General features: G+C 44.2%; 1 protein-coding gene across 3 annotated transcripts in view; it reads right to left on the minus strand.

Moving 5' to 3' along the window:
* fam184ab (family with sequence similarity 184 member Ab) overlaps positions 1-17342 on the minus strand; it is a 138005-nt gene that overhangs the window by 8594 nt on the left and 112069 nt on the right. For all 3 annotated transcript variants that reach the window (XM_076037734.1, XM_076037735.1, XM_076037736.1), the window contains 2 exons: positions 14689-14835; positions 3791-3908 (listed from right to left, as the gene is read on the minus strand). In XM_076037734.1, the coding sequence (XP_075893849.1) occupies positions 3791-3908; positions 14689-14835 (265 nt within the window). The remainder of the gene's footprint in view (positions 1-3790; positions 3909-14688; positions 14836-17342) is intronic.

Consider the following 17342-nt stretch of genomic DNA (forward strand, 5'->3'; position numbering starts at 1 on the left):
AGGCCCAAAGTACAGTCCATTGAGTATATGAATGAGTGATGTGAGTCTTGAACAACTCATGAAAAAGTCAAGTCATTTCACTCATGGGTCACCATTCCTTGTCTCTATTAACTTGTTCACCGACTCTTCTCTATTACTGCTTTCAAGCTAATTGCAAAGAAGAGGCCAGACAACATGTCACTATTGTGCAAATGTTCATAGCCCATTTCTTGTTCAAACCACCAACTGTATGTTGATAAGATGGACAGAGCTTCCAGTTTCAAAAAGAAGGGCAACACAGACGTACCAAAAACTTGTAATCCACTGTCTGCCCAAAAATGACTGGTTCAAAAATTGGTTTTAAAAATTGTTTACATTTTTTGTGGGTTTCAACCACGGGTCAATAAAAGTCAAAATCAAATTGACCAAATGACCATTTTGTCAAATTTGGTTTTAATTTTGACTAAAAGTTGCCACATTTGTGGGCATGGCTACAATTTACTTGCCAAATGTAGTCGGCTCGCTAGCAAGTGAGTGAGTAGGCAATGGGGCACATGATGCTCCCACAGTCCAATCATTGCCAACCTTGGGCACCACCCACACATCCAAATATGGAATCTTCCAGTTTCAAAATGAAGTGTTAAATCAAGATGCCGCTAACAATGAAACCAGCGTATACATTTCAAATACAGTATTTGCAAACCAATGGGTGATGTCACTATGACCCGGTCCATCTTTATATACAGTCCATGGTTTGAACTCAGGATAGCTTCAAATTGTGCTTTTCTACCAGATACTCAAAGTGCTCGCATTTAAACCATTATTCATTCACACTACAGTCACACTGGTGGCGGTAAACTACGCGTGTAGCCACAGCAGCCCGAGGGCAGACTGACTGAAGCGTTGCAGCCAATCTGCGCCGAATGGCCCCTATGACCATCACCAAACATCCACTCACTTTCATATGAGGCAATGTGGGTAAAATGCCTTGCCCAAGGACACAATAACAGAGATGGGGAAGGAGATTCGGACCATCAACCCTCAGCCATGCCTGACAAAACTGTAAATCAATTGATCAGTCTGCTGCTCTGGGAGTGGGTCATCATATGGATGTCCGCTCACTCTCACTCACAGTGACTCAAATGATTTAAAAACATAATTCTCTTTGAATAACGACTCATGCAAGTCAGTGCAAAGAATTGCGTTTCCCTTCACTAGTGTCAACTGTGCCCCAATCACCCCGTTGTGGAGCCCCCTTCTGACTGTTGTTAGCTCAATAAATTCATACTTTTTAGGATTTCTAAAATGCAAGAAGAGACACGAGAAGGAGCAAACATGTTGATAACATTCTTGACTCTCAAAGAGCTGTACGCAACGTAAATTATTCATGTTTTCCTGGAGATAACTTGTTTTGCCAGTTGTCGTGATGGTTTACTTTGCTAAGTGGATGGCAGCATTGTGTAATTATTGTTATTATCCTTATTATTATTTTAGAAACATTACTGAAAGTTATCCAGCTATCCACTCTATCTACCACTCTTGACATAGACAGTGGGTGTAAAATTGCCTTTTAAGTCCATTTGAACTCTGGTACTGTTCTCCCTTCCATAGCCTCTAAGTTTAGACACAATTTATTTTCTAAATTTCAAAAAATTGAAACGTCCTCCAGCTCTGGACCTTTCATCCCATTTGGACTTGAACTGTGGATTTCCACGCAGTGGTGCTACAGCATGACAAATTGAAATTTGATCTATTAGGTCACCCTCATGTGATTAGTCCAGCTGAACTACACAGACCCTGTTTTTTCCCCCAGACCCACTAAATGAAAACCCAAGTGTTAATGAGGTGGGGCCCATTTGATCTTAAAATGTCAAGGATACAAAGTATCGCAAGTGATGTCGATGTCTAACATCTGGCAGGACACAAAGCACACTTTAATGAGATTACTGACCTCAGCTTAAATGGTCGCTTGGCATTTTACAATTCATCCTGTGTTTGCTTTATTCTTTCTTAAGCTAACTTATCCTGTGGTATGGAAGGAAAGACTGGGGTATTGAGATGAGACAGGATCAAGACCAAGACCAAGCAAGACCTTGTGGAGACCAAGACCAAGTCAAGACCGACAATGAGTCGAGCCGATTGACTGCATAGAAAGATAATCAGAGCTTCCAGTAGGAGAAAGGAGGCCAACACGGAGGAACCAAAAATCGGAATTCTCTCATTTGACCAGCAGGAACCGCCAAAATTGGTTGCAAAAAATACTGTTACAAATTGGCACAAACTTTTTGTTGGTCTAAATAGATGGAGAAAACAATTTGTGAAGCATTTGTTAAACATTCCTATTATCACTAATTTGGTCTAATTTGAGTAAAAATGGCCATACAGTTGTGGTTATGGCTTATGTATGGAATCCAACTGCAGCCAGTTTACCACTGGGTGGGTGGGCATTAGGGCATACAGTATGCTGCACTCATGATCCAATTATCGCTCACCTTCAGGGCCACCCACACATTCGAATATGGAATTTTCCGGTTTTAAAGCGAACTGGAAACTCAAGATGGTTCCGACTGTGAGACCAATCGTTGAGCTTCCCAACGGGGGTTCGCAAACCAATGGCTCTGTCCATCTTTATACTCAGTCAATGGTCAAGACAAAGACTGAAAAATACTACTATTACCACTTGTATATATTGTAGAGCAAAAAAAAGAAAAATCATATTGGGGAGTGTGAGAGATGCCACTCAAAAACAGGGCAAAAAGTAGTATTTTTTTTGCCCTGTTTTTTTCATTGTAGTATTTTTTTTTTTATAACAGATGTATCTTATTGATTGCATTTGGCAAAGGAGTCGTAAAAATAATGACACTGCACCATCTTTGAGGCTGTTGCATCCGAAACCAAGACCAAAGAGTGTTGAGGCCGAAGAGAGATCTAAACCGCATCAAAAGTGGCCAGAACTACAACACTAGTAGCACGGTCACCACAAACAGAAGGCAGGATTCCATTAGCCTTCCAGAAGACACATAATGGGGACAACCAAGACACAGCTATAAAAAATAAAAAAAAAAAAAACATTCAGCAAAAATCCAAATCTGTTTTTTTTTTTTTGTTTTTTTCCCCCCAAAACACTGATTACTTTCTGTGAGATGTGTCAAGATATCTGCTGCAACCCCAATGGAGCTCCAGCCACCACCGCTTCTGTCTGCCGAACGTCTTGCTGAGTGATGGATACGGGCTGCGTCTGTGCCACTCCCCCTCGCTGAGGTTCGATTAATCCAGGAGGCCTGCTGTGATGGGACACGTTGTCGGCCTCCACAGCGCTGCCTCTCGGGCGCCCAGCTGACATTTGAGCCATGGAAGGATGACTGCCAGCTGATTGGTGGGACATCAACCAGGACAGACTAATAGGGACTCTTCTTTAGGACTCACCTGCAAATCCTCTCACTCTGCTTCCATGTGATTGTGCTTTTGCTATCGAGTTGATAGCGAGCCCTGTTTTCATGCAGGCAAAAATCTGATTTCTGGAATCATCACATTTGCGATATCTGTTATTCGATAACAAGCAGTCCCGATAAACCACACGTGCCAACTCTCAATTGCCTTGATGCCTTCTGCATTTTTACCGGTAATCAGATCTGTTACAAAGTTTTTAATTCTGCATCCAGGAGAGAAAATACAATAAATTAACAAAATTTCAGACTGTTTTAATGCTAAATGAACTCATTTTGCATTGGCTTCCGCATCTGGATAGGTAACGCTAAGACCAAAGGCATCCCCTTGTTATATATGTATTGCTTAGCCACCAATTACCTACCACCAGTTTCTTGACGAGCGACTCTCTTTCGGACACCATGTCCTTCAGCTCGGCGATGAGCTGCAGGTCCTCAGGACGGCTCTCTCTGTTCCTGAACTTATCCTCTGTTCCTTCAAGCCTGTAGAACGACAGAAAAAAAAACAACTCTGATGCTCAGAAATGAAACGAGGCTAATTTCAAACTGAGCCGATATCAATAAAAACAAACAAAACAAAACAAAAAAACAGGTGCACAAAGCCAGCCGAACTTGCGTTGAGGAGACGAGAAAGTCAAACGGTTACACTGAGGGAAATAAAAAGATGAGCGAAGCATCCGCTTCCGTTTTCATTAGCTTTTGATCAATAAAAATAGTAATTGTTCCCCGTCCCTCTGCTCCTCTCCTCGTTTTTCATTAGGAAAACCATTACGGTGGTGAGCTTTGCAATTGGAAACGGAGCCGCGCGGCCGTATCCATTGTTTTTGTTTTGTCAGTTATGAAAACATACAAAAATGGTACCAAGCCTCAACTGGCCCTCGGAGAGTTCCGCACCTCTGCAAAACTTCCTGTTGATTTTTTTTTTTCCTCCTATAAAAACTGCTCACATGTGCAATGGCCGACAATACAATACGCAACATTATAATGCAGCATACATATCGATGAGCCAGTTCACCTATTAATGGTGGGGACAAGGAACGACCTAGCGAGGTTTCTTGGTCGAAGAGGTTTTCAAGGGGCGAGGCTTTTGATCCGTTAAGTCATCTGATTGGCGGAATCTATTGAAAATGCTTTCAACTAATGCTTATTTTTGTTTAAGGATGTACAACAGTAGCTTTTAATAGGAAGTGCTGGCATGTTTTGTTTTTTTTGGCGGTGCTCAGTAAAAAGTGCTGTACTCCCTCTGTGGACTTGGAGTATAAAGATGAAGTCCGTAGAGTTCCTAAACGAAGAACACGGCTAAACACAAGGATCTAATGGACGTTTTGCCGTTCACCGAGGGAGTAGACAGATGGACGTTCCTCTTCGGTTCACGGCCTGTTGCCTGATTTGCAAATTTCGGCGGCCTGGTCTGATTTCCATAACATCCTTTTTTTTTCTGACTCTGAATGTCAACTAAAAGGATGTTTTTGTAGAATAACAATTGTGTAATCTTGTCCTCGTCCTGTTTAAGCAAACTCTACCGTTTTTATACAATGAGGTTCAGGAGGGTAAAAGTGGTGCCTTAGTCCGCTCTTGTGGTCGGCCGCCACTGTTATTATCCATTCATCCATCCTCTATTCCGGCTTCTCCTGCGCTCAGGGTGGCAGGGGTCTGCTGGGGCTGGTCCCAGCTGTCTTTGGGCAAAGGCGGGGTTACACCCTTGACAAGTCGCCATGTTTATCAAAGGGGCCACACATAAAAAAAACAAAACAATTAACACTCACATTTCAACCGATGGCCACCTGAAGAGTGTGCCTGCTTTTGGGTTGTGGGAGGTAGCTGGAGTACCCGCAGAGAACCCGCCCAGACACAACAGGTAGAACATGCAAACTCCACATGTAATAGCCCCAGGCCCGGTGATCATACACTCCCAATATTTAGAGATTTTGAGAAGAAACAGCGACATCAAGTGGTAACATTTAAGATGGCAGCGCTATGTCGCTCCCCCCCCCCCCCCCCCCCTCTCCTGAGCGTGCCAGTGAGCTACAGTGGCCTTTGCACACAAACCTGGATATCTCATTCGCCTTCTTCCGCGTGGCTAACTGTTAACCGATGGCAACCAATTGGGAGCAAGACTCTGTATGTATGTATGTATTTATGGGCACTACATTAGGAGTTTACCAATATAAAAATGATAAATCAGGACCTTAAAGCAGACTTCATCGTTTTTTTATTCAATGAGCCTTAGAGGAGCGAGGCGGTGCTCTAGCGCCATCTTGTGGTCAGCAGCCAGTTAATTAACTCCTGAGAAAGTTAGGAAATAGGTTGGTTCTCAGTGACAACACCGGAAACATAAAAGTCTCCATCATACATTGTTAATTGTTTTGGCTCCTTTTTTTGTTTTGTTTTTTCGGCCGCTGATTCAGAACAAAGCTTCTGCCTGAGCTTTCGCCTCATGCAACACGGTCTGACAGCGAGCTAAACAGTCTTTCAACGTAGCGCAGTGCCGCAGTGCAAGTCACAGAGGGGACTCATCCCTTTGACATTCATGACGCAGTGGGAAATCACACTTTCTTAAGGGCCGAGCACCAGAACAAGCTGTCTGTACAACACGCCGAGGCGTCTCCCCGTGAACGAACGTCCTTCGCCGGACAGAGGCGGTAAGTAACTGCAGCGGCGCTCGGAGACACTGATTCATGCTGAACTGCAGCAAAAAAAAAAAAAGAAAGAAAGAAAATCAGATAAACTGCCCCTTTTTTTGTCATCTTCTTCATCCTCTTTGTCATACAACTTTTGCAGACCGGGCATCAGGGTGTCTTTCGCCTCCTCAGCATTGCCCTTTGTGAGACGGTGGCGGCGTTTCGCGGCGGAGACGAGGAAACATGCGAATTTGCGCTCGAGTTTGACAAATGCGCAGCGCACAGCGACAAGCTCTGAGTGAAAATGACTGCCGCGATAAATCACGCCGACTGCCGCCGCTGCGTAGCGGTTAGCACTGTCACCTCGCGGCAAGGACGTGCTGGGTTCAATCCCAAACCGAGTGGAGTTGGCAAGTTTTTTCTTCCTGTGTAGGCTTCCTCTGGATGCGCACACGCACACGCACGCACACGCACGCGCACGCACACACACACACACACACACACACACACACACACACACACACACACACACACACACACACACAGTATTCAAGGCTTCGCACTCAATACTCAAACACCCTGATAGAAATCTGGATTTGGTCCCGAGGCACCATTAAACAGCAGCACGCTGCTCTTCAGAAGTGTATAAAATATATATATATTTACACTATATATGGGAGCAATATAGTACATTTTCTCCCCAATGGTAAAATCTTCGTGCAGCAGGTTTATCAGAGCCGTCCATAAATTAGCTGGGAACAAGGCTGAAGTAACACCGAACCAAAACACCAGGGGGTTGAATTTTTTTTTTTTTTTTTTTTACACTAAAACTTCCCGTAGAGGGCAACAACACACCTAGCATATTGTTTTATGACTGTTTAATTAAAGAAAAGTTGAATATGACAATGGATTTCTGCAAGAAGGACTTGGCTGGCTAACTGGCTAACTAGCTAACTGGCTAGGCTCAATTAGCCAGTTAGCCAGACACGCTTTATATTTCCATGTACCCTAAAGGAATAAGCTCTTAGGTTCAAAGTCAATGGACTGAATACAAGAACATGCTTTCTTAACTAGCTAACTGGCTAGGCTCAATTAGCCAGTTAGCCAGATTCGCTTTATATTACTAAGTACCAGGGGTGGACTGGCCATCGGGCATACCGGGCAATTCCCGGTGGGCCGACGCTCATTTGGGCCGGCCGGGTTGGGTTGTGATAGATGGGTAGGTCTACTGCCAGGGGACATTATAACCCCCCCCCCCCCCCATAGGTTCAAAGTCAATGGGCTGAATGCAATAACATGCTTTCTTTTCTTTTCGTAAGGTTCTCATACTTTTTGTCATACAATCAGACATACGCATACTTTACTTTAGTAAAACACGATGATTTCATCGCCCCACAATTCTATATAAGGTTTTGTGACCTCTGACATTTGTCACAAAGCGTTCAATCGCAGACATGGCATTGATCCTGCTGACTGAAATCGATAAATTGAAATCCTTTCCATCAGCGTCAGTGGCGACGAGTCCGTAAAAGACGGAAATTACACATCGCTGTCGGCCTCAACGTTACAGAAATAATTCAATTTGAAAATGGTGTCAAAATGCGGGCCAATTAACTTGCAAGTCAGTTCAATCTTCAGAACATAACAAAGAAATTTAATTCAGGGGCGTTCATACTCTCCATAGAAAATGATGCAATAAAGTACAAAATGATGTAAGATCCTCTGCCAGGTCCCGTAAACCCACAATTGTGTAAAAGTAGCACAACATGCACGGTTAATGAAAAACTAAAGGACAAGTGGAGGGAAGTTGTGGTCGGTGACCGCAGGGGACTCGACTCTGGGACGCCAGCCATACGCTGCAGCCCTGGGACGGGCAGGTGAAGCCTGCACTCTTAAACTGTACAAGATTGATTTAGTAATTGACCTGCACTACGCTCTATTTCCAAGGCAGGTGGAAATACTAGTGGCGACTTTGTCCAATAACCTCAAAAGAATTTCTTCGGTACGCGCGTGTGTGCATGTGTGCGTGTGTGAGCGTGCGTGCGCGTGTTTGTGTGTGAGCGTGCGTGCGTGCGTGCGTGCGTGTGCCTATCTATCTTTCCACCCGCTGAACTGTAGCGTAATGTCCTCAGGGCAGCGGCACATTGAGGCCAAATGTCTGGTTCGCAGCTATTTTACACCCGACTGCCCAAGCATCAGCAGCCCTCCACTGAGCAGAGACCCTCTGCTGAAGTGCCGGCGACACGCGGAGGACGACCCACGCCACCCAGGATGCCATTAGTGTTCTGTACATATGACAGAAAAAAAAAAGTAAATCTACATTTCAAGTGACTGAATTAACTATTGTCATATGAATCCAAATAAAATTGATCAGTTCAGTGAAAAAAAGGAGCATGTCTGGAGCATTTCTGCAGTGTGCTGACCTGCCATCGTTCAAATCACTACTTAAAACATCTATTTTACTGCTTATGTTTAGTTACTGTTTTAATGGTACTCACCTTTTTACTTGCTTATTGGTTTTTATCTACCATTTTATTTATTTTACTCTAAACTACATTTGGTTTATTTGTTTGAATAACTTTAAGTATTCTTTAATGGCAAATTGTATTCCATGTCTTAATCTTAACTCTGTAAAGTGTCTTTGAGAAATCTATAAATACTCCATAACATTATATATTATTCTTATTGTTATGCATTCCAGAAGGTTTATTGAAGGGGAACTGACTTCCAGACAACTTATCTGAGTGCTGACTTGATTCAATGTGATCGCAACCAGATTTCTGAAACATTTCTAGAAGTCCAAAAACACAAGCTAGCTTCTTTGTTTACTTTCTTCTGGCCACTCAAAATCAAACTTTGTTCATTTCCGTCTCCATTCTGACGATTGCTTTGAACCGGTCGTCTTCGTCTTCACCTCGTCCACGTGTCCAAATGCATTGTGTTGCTGCCACGCGGCTGGCTGATTAGCGATCACGACACGTTGCCTCGCTAATATGGCAAAACTCGACACCACACGTTACAATAGAATACAGCAGAATAGTCCTTTAAGTCCATTCAGGGAGCTTCACAGAGCTGCAGTAGCAAAGGACATAATTAATGCTACGATAAAGCACACAGAAATCTACTAGCAAGGTTAATCTCATCGAGTTCAGTCTTTGTATTTATGTGGCAAATATATGTATGCTTGTGACGCACTGAATGACTAAAGCAAATCAAATATTTACTCTTTGTGCCTGGCACTCAGTGTGATGACGCTCTCTGAGGTGTACAATGAGACACGTGCTGGCTAAAAGGGAGCTTTTTTTTTTCTTTTTTTTTTTTTTCTTTAGAGCAAATGGAGATGTGAGACAAATGGAGGCTAAAAGAAAGGAACTTGTAAAAAGTCCCATTAAGAGACGAGACACCATCATCCGTTACAGCCCCTGTAAGGACTCTGGAGGGAAGAGAGCAGGCTGTTATCTTCACACACCGCAGACAGCTTCTGCTTTTTAAAGGGCTGGTAATTTGTAGCACTGATGGTCCAACAAATAACAGCCTCGTGGCTTTTTCCCTTTTTCTCTCTTTTTTTTTTTGGTGACGGTATGAATTTGGGATTCTGGACTCCAGCCTTAGCTTAGAACAAGAGTTTGCAAGAATAAGTTAGGTCTACTGTCGCATATGTGTGCTGCCTGTACTGTAAGGTTCAGTGTCTAACATTTGGAGATTTTGAGAAGAAACAGCAAAATCAATTCACAGATTGCAGCGCTCAGGCGGGCAGGATTGACCACACCAGGCTTCCTTAGAAATACGGCGGTGCAAGATGGCAGCTAACTGGGAGCAAGACCCTTGCTGTATGTATATATACAAAAAAGAACCTTTCTAAGGGTAGGAAAACCAAATGACTTTTATTGTCTTGTGAGTATATACTTCTATTAGTGTATTTTTGGGCAGTATATTAAGCTTTTACCAATATAAAACTGGTATATCAGGCTAAATGTTACCCGCTCAACCTTTAAATGTGAAATATGAGGTAGCAATGTCGAATGTCGATCCATTAAATGAGCAGACTGGCCAGCTTGGTTTACTTGTAATTTCTCACACTTGGTGTGTGTGTGCTCGTAATGCAATAAAAAGCCACAAAAAAGCGCTGCGAAAGTCAATTTTTCCCCCCTTCAATACTTTCACTCTTGAGTTGTGTGATGTCAAAACAGCGCCTACCGCGGTTACTGCAGTTTTATTGACTGTTCTTCACGGACTGCGGAGCTGCTTTGTATGTATATTCATGCTTGATAAAGGCTTTATCTCCAGCTCGCTCAATGAGCCAAACACAAAACAAACACAAAACAAACGATAACCTAAGACCGAACACACGCTCCGACAGGCCCCGCCGATAAGGCAAAGGAATAAAATAAACGTTCAAATGATGCATTATATATCAAATTAGAAAGCGCATAAAGCGTCCGCGGTGACAGCTCGGGGAGCAGGCTCAGAAGCAGGGAGAGCGCGCTTGTCATCCGCACAGTGATTTATTAGATATGCAAAGAAAGGCTGCTGGTCAAGATAAAACTGGGTGTGAGTTAATTAGAAGGAAGACTGTTGGGATCATCTCTGGGGACGGAGCCAGCGATGCATCTGCACTGTTATATTAAAAGAAGAAAAAAAGAAAAGAATCTGCCAAAAGACTAAAGCTGCTGACTATGAAAGAAAGTTTGTCCCAGAAAGCGGGACGCAGCGTGCTGTTGACGAGTTCAGCCCACAACCGACTGTTTTGTTCCAGTTTGTTCTGTTCCAAATCGGGAGGGCACTAAAACACAATCTTGTTTAGAAGTGGTTGCTCATTTTTTTTTTTTTTTTTTTAATCAAACCAGGCCACAATGGACCGGGCCAAGCCGATGAATCTAATGAAATGTGATTGTGATTTGTGTGATTTGCATCATGTCAAACACAAGACGACTGGTGACATGGCCGAACAAAATGTGTACTTGTACTTGTACTATTATTTTAGATGCATATTTAAGTGATTTTAGCTCATTTTTACTTTTCACTCTTTTGCATTTACTGATATTAAACAGCTATGATGTCAACAATTTCAATCACGATAGCTTGGCGTCTTACAATTAGTGTAATTCTATAAAATAAAAATAAATAACAAAATGCTCGAGTCCCGTTCCCCCAAGGTGATTTGATTTGATTTAATCCAATGAGGCGGCGTAATGCACAGTCGCTTCATAGGATGGCGCTACGTGGCTACTGGAGGAAGCAGAACAAAAGCAGTGTTGTTGATAATGTGTGCAGTGTTGCTTTAAATTCTGTTTCAGTCAAGTACACCGCTGGTGTATTCATTACTTCATCACCGTGAGGTGTATGTAAAAGCAACAACAACGTTTCGTCATTAATTTTGTTATCCTGCTGCCAACAGGACGCGGGATAACAGGAAAAACAGGCTGTATCGCCTCTTAGCTTCCCCCCCACCGTACATCAACATACCCATCCATCTTCGTCTGAAATAATTCACGTTGCGTCCCTGATACGCTGCCGCCCCCACGCTGGCTGTGGCCCCCGCCTCCCGCACAACACGACACTCACCCTGCGTCATCTGCATTTGAATTAAACGAAGAGTCAGTCTGAAGAAATGCGATGTATAATGCTCTACTTTATGATTATAGTTTCAAAATATATCTATATTTTTTTGTCTATATTTGTCATGACAGACACACAGAGCCTAGTGGGCCAGTTTGCTTCTCATAGCAAGAGGTGCCGGTAGTTGGAGAGTAAGCTGTCACCATAAAGTGGGAAGCAGTTTTCTCAGAAGGTTCTGGGCAGTATTATATTAAACTTATATGTATTGAGGACTATTATTAGGACTTGATTTAGCGGTGGCGGATCATGTGCCGTCACAAACTCTTGCCCTCCCCAGACACGGACAAACACGTTCTGCCAAAGCAGCCCATTACAATACATTTAGTATAATTCAATGTATAATAATTCAATGTATAACTACACATTAATACACAACCATTTATCAATGTAAATCTACATGTTTGTATTAAACATCATACTCCTATGCAGGGGCTTCTGTATTTCTATATTTGATCTATTTATTAATACATATCTGCATCTACATTGTGAGAGCTTTGTTGTTGACCCTCTAACTCACTCTGGCCTGTCTGCCACTCTGGCTACATCTATTTCTATTTCTAGGTTTCTTCCCACAGGGCAGTTTTTCCTGGCCACTGTCGCACCTCGCTTGCTCTGGAGGCTTCGGTCGACTTAGCGCAGTACAAATAAAAGTTGATGAAGTTGACGATTAAGTTTTATTTTGAGGCCGCAGTAAGACGCCACATAAGCTCAAGCAGGTTGATCTTTATTGCCTTGACGTCCACATCCATTCATTTGTTTTCCACTAAAGCGCTCTTGCACTTGAGGTCGCGGTGCTGCTGAGCTGCATCCCGGCTGTGTCAGGGCGAAGGCGGCTCCTCTGCCCTGGACGAATCACAGGCTAATCAATGATTTCGAACCACTGAGCATGCTTTTTACAGTGATACAAATGATACTCCTTTGCTAGCAATAAGCGATAACACGCAATACTTTGTTTTTTTTGTTTTTTTAATGGGACTAGAAATAATGCATTTATGGTTTGCCCACGTTCAAAGGCCAAATGTGGAGCATTTACAATATTCTTTTACCTTAAAGATGGTAGAAAATAGACATTTATGGCATCTAGTGCTCATATTCAGCAGTAATGAAGATTTAAATACTCATGCGGGGCGAATAGGTCCCATGAAAGAGACTGGGATATGCACAAGCCGCCATTGACTGTATCTGCTCAGCCTTTCGCCAATTTTACTGTGACATCACGGCTGCGTGAGACCAGGTGTGACGTCAGGAAATGTTGGAGCGATGCGGCTCACTTAGCCCACAGTCTGTCTGTGATTTTGACAGCTGAAAATATAATAACATGACATGACAAAATATCCATTGCCACAATGCTTCATGTCGTTGCGTTTGTCTTTTTTGCCACTGGATGTCACTGAAGCTTACGCGTGGCCCCTTTAAACACCTTAGCGCCTTGAAATGTTTCGGATGCGGTTGATCGGTCTGGCGAGCTGACAAAGGCAAACGACGCGTGCGTTTCATTTGCAATCTCTGCATGATCTGAGAGCGTCCAAACGTCCAAACCGACGTGGAACTGCGCAGTTCATTCCAACTTGATGGAGGACAACAAACTGAGGGTTGGCCGCGCGGTCGGTGGGGCGAGCGGGTTCGGCGGGGGAGAGAATGATTTCAGAGAGATACGGCTCAACGTTTAATTACTTTTGATCCATCCGATGGTTGGCGCGGGGGATAGAGCCTCACCGTTACAGAGGCGGCGTTTCCCCGGCGGTGAGATGGTTCAGACGATGGCGCCGCTCGGACTCGGACGAATTGATGCACATCAGCACAAAGCTATAGGCTATATACAGCCATATAATATAATATAATATAATATAATATAATTTGTATATATATGTGTGTGTGTGTGTGTGTGCGCGCGTGTTTTAACTAGACAGCTTTCCATGCAGTGTTGGGAAGATTACTTTGCAAAATGTAATTGGTTACACCTACACAAGTTACTTTATCAAAGTAATGTTAACTAGTACTTTCTTTTATTTTGAATAAATGTTCTCAACTGTTTGAACACGACACTGTTAAGCTTTCATCAGCACTCAAAAAAGAGAGAGAGACAATTCAACTGGCAGGCGAGTGGCAGGGGGCGCTGCAATTCCGAACTTAACAGAACCACTCAGACATAATATATGTGTATATATATTATGTATACCTTTTTTGTAAAAATTGATTAGATGTAACTAAAATTGTAATCATGAATAAATCCACAAGTAATTGTAATTTAATTGCATATTTTTTTTCCAGTAATGTAACTGATTACAATTATCTTTATTTTCTAATTAAATTACCCAACGACGTTACATGTGACCGTTTGCACGTCATTCCTACATCAACTACATCAACGCTTTGCCTTTCACCTGCTCTCCTCTTCTTCTTCTTCTTCTTCTTCTTCTTCTTCTTCCCTTCTTCTGGAAAAAGGGGAACGCGCTGTTTGCAGGTACAGACCGACAAATCTCCCCGGCTCGCGCCTTCTGACGGGGAGCCAGCTTTTCCCTGCCGAGGCCGCTTCACACACGCCGGCGCGGGTGACGCAAGCGGCGTAATTAGCCCGAACAAAAGAGCGGAGAACGTCGCGGGGAGCTATTTATACGGCGCGCCAAGCCCAGCCAGCCGTGACTGACAAGCAAGGTTTGCTTTTGTTGTATTATTCCCCCCCCCCCCGTCCCCCCCTCTCGGTGTGACGCGGAAAAGAGGGCTCTCGTATTTGACGGCTCGACTACAGACGGGGGACGCTGACGAGCTTGAGAGAAGAGTAGACAAAAAAAAAAAAAAGAGATCAGTGAAACATGTTTTCTCCCGAGGGGAGGAGAGAGAGAAAAAAAAAAAGCCGCCTGCTCCCAAGACTCTTACCCAGCGCCGTACCACAAAACGTTGCATCATTTAGGAAAAAAAAGAAAAAAAGAAAAGGCGTTTGAAACTTTTCGAAACGAGATGAACGCTGTTGCGTCGGCGCTCCGCTCCGCTGACCTCGGCTCCGGGAAGCAGGATGTACTTACAGGATCTGCAGGGCGGAGATCTTGTCTTTCAGCACTTCCTGGGCCTTGTTGAAGTCGGACAGCATGTTCTGCGTCTCCCTGCTGTGGACGGCGTTCAGCTCGGCCAGCTCCCGATCCTGCCTCTTCGTCAGGTCCTGCTCTCGAGCCCTGAGGAGGGAGAAACGGATCGGTGAGGAACCGAGGAGGAGGAGGAGGAGGAGGAGGAGGAAGGACGATGAGTAGACGCTCGACGGGATTGAAACGAAAAGGCCAGGGGAGGATTGAAGTGTGCTTAGCTCGCGCCATTTCGACATTCGGTGACGTGTCGGCGGTTAAACTCGCAGGAGCCGTCGACCACGGTCGCAACCAGGCAGGGGATGGAGTGGAATGACACAAAGAACTTCACGAACTTGAGGTGAACCATCTTGCACGCGTCAATCTGCGTCCAATGTCAATCAGCTCAAACCATAAACGTGCTGCTGTGGCCACTGGACTAGTATCAAAAACAAGACTAGCGACGCCACTAAAACAGCAATTGGTTCTGGAATATCGAGCATTCTGAGGATTTTCCCAAGTTATTTAGGTTTAAATGAAGCGAATTAAAATGCGTAATGTGCGAACCAATGTTAAATACCGACGTGTTTCATGTTTGGGAGTTAGATTGTGGAATGGGTTTAGTACTGAATTGACATTGTGTAGATCTCTGTTGAGTTTCCAAAAATATTGAAAAGTAAAATAATTAAGGATTACTATTATTACTTATTAAGGATGAAAAATCATGACGATTTTCTTCATTGTATGACTGATATCCTGGATTAATGTATGGATTCTAGAGGATAGGCAAAAATATGCAGTTTATTAATTTTGTTCAGGGAGCATAATGTGCACATTATAACAAGCAGAGTACGAGTACTTGTATTTTACCAATACGGATACTGAGTACTTAATAAAGCCATTACATATGAAATAATGACTTTTGTATTTTTTTTTTTTTTTTTACTTTCAACAAAATTGTCAGATACATATATACAGTACACAACTATTATCCGTGTCATGGTATCAAACTGTATTTTACGATCGTGAATACTCAGCCCCGGCATCGGTACCGATAACCAATACTGGTATCTGTGCATTCCTACAATTTAGGTACTGTACATGGTCACCAAAATAAGCTGTGCATTCATTTCTTCAAAAACAAAATATCAGTCTGTTTGGAAGCAGACCTAAAAAAAAAAAGAAAAAAGAAAGAAGAAAGCTTCTGTCAGCTGGGCAGGAGGCTCGACACGCCATCACGGCTGCCTCTCACACTCCTGCCATCTCACGGCAGCAAGGTGGAAGCTGCAACCTGACCGCCAATTAAGCCGCACGCTTCGGTACCTCGGGTGGGCAGCAGCCACCTGCCACCTGATTCGTGCCTGCTGCGTAATCGTTTTGGACAAAGCTTCCGTAATTGAGTTTGGGAAGCGGGAGGAGGAGGGGTGGGGGGGGTGGGGGGGGGGGGGCGCACTGGGAGCTGGGACATGAGTTGAGGTCTTATTTAGCCACCTATTTGTTTTCGTGGCCGCGTAAAGTATTAGATTGCTGCCGTCACTTCATTTAGATTCAATCTGATGGGTTTCAGCGGAAAAAGACACAGCAAAGTGAAAAACACTTCTGTCATCTTGAGTGAACTCCACCTCTTCTATCGCTGCGACAACATGATGGGAATATTCCGAGTGGCAGAGAACACGAAGCGAGCCGATTCCTGGAACCAAACTGCACTACTGCAACATACGGAGAACATTGTAATAATGAAGGGAGAAAAAAAAAAATAATAATTCATGTCCAAACCGCAGGACGCTAACGGCACACGGGGGGGGCTACGCATGTACGCAAACGCAGCGCTCTCAGTCCCCCTTTCATCATATATTCAGGATGGGAAACGCGGGAGCCTTCTCCGCAGCGAGAGGGGCTCCGTAAAAAAAAAAAGAAAAAAGAGGACGGAGAAGGAGAAGGAAGAAGAAGAAGAGGAGCAGGAGTGAAGAAAAAAACACAAAAAAACCCTGACGATAATTAAATGAGAAGGACGAGAAAAGAAAGGGTTGAAAGGGATGCTGGGCATGGAGGAGAGGCATGGATGTCTGTCTGCCTCTCACACTGACTGGGTCAACTCCCCCTGAGGGGGCGCACATCTTATCTCCCTCTCCCTCCCTCGCTCCCACCCCCCCCCCCCCCCCATCTCTCCCACTGCTTCCTCTTTATTTATTTATGAGTCTATTTTTAGCGCCATGACCAGGATTCAGATGGGAGGGCGGCGGCGGCGGCGGTGGTGGAGGAGGGGGAGGTTGCGTAACAGGAGGGAGAGATGGGAGGGGAAAAACGCGGCGCGCGTGAACCAGACAGCCAGCAGAGCGCGGGAAAAAGCGAGCGCGCGCGAGCCGCCCGGAAGGAAAAAAAAAAAAAAAAACCCGCAGCGAGATCAGAGGCGCGAGCGCAATGCAAACGCGAGACAAACAAATCCATAGCTACAGACTGGTGCTAATGAGAGGAGCCGTCCGCGTGCACAGTGTGCGCGCTCGCGCGCCGCTTCAAATGACTTGTGCGTGAATACGAAGCAGGGAAGCCGCTTAATTATAAAGTCCGTCTCCCGCTCGAGCCCGAGATAATCTCCGCAACGGCTTCTGATCTTCGAGCCG

Source organism: Nelusetta ayraudi, unplaced genomic scaffold (assembly GCF_046127955.1).
Source record: "Nelusetta ayraudi isolate G7.1 ecotype Tasmania unplaced genomic scaffold, CSIRO-AGI_Nayr_v1 ptg000052l, whole genome shotgun sequence".
Taxonomy (NCBI): Eukaryota; Metazoa; Chordata; class Actinopteri; order Tetraodontiformes; family Monacanthidae; genus Nelusetta; species Nelusetta ayraudi.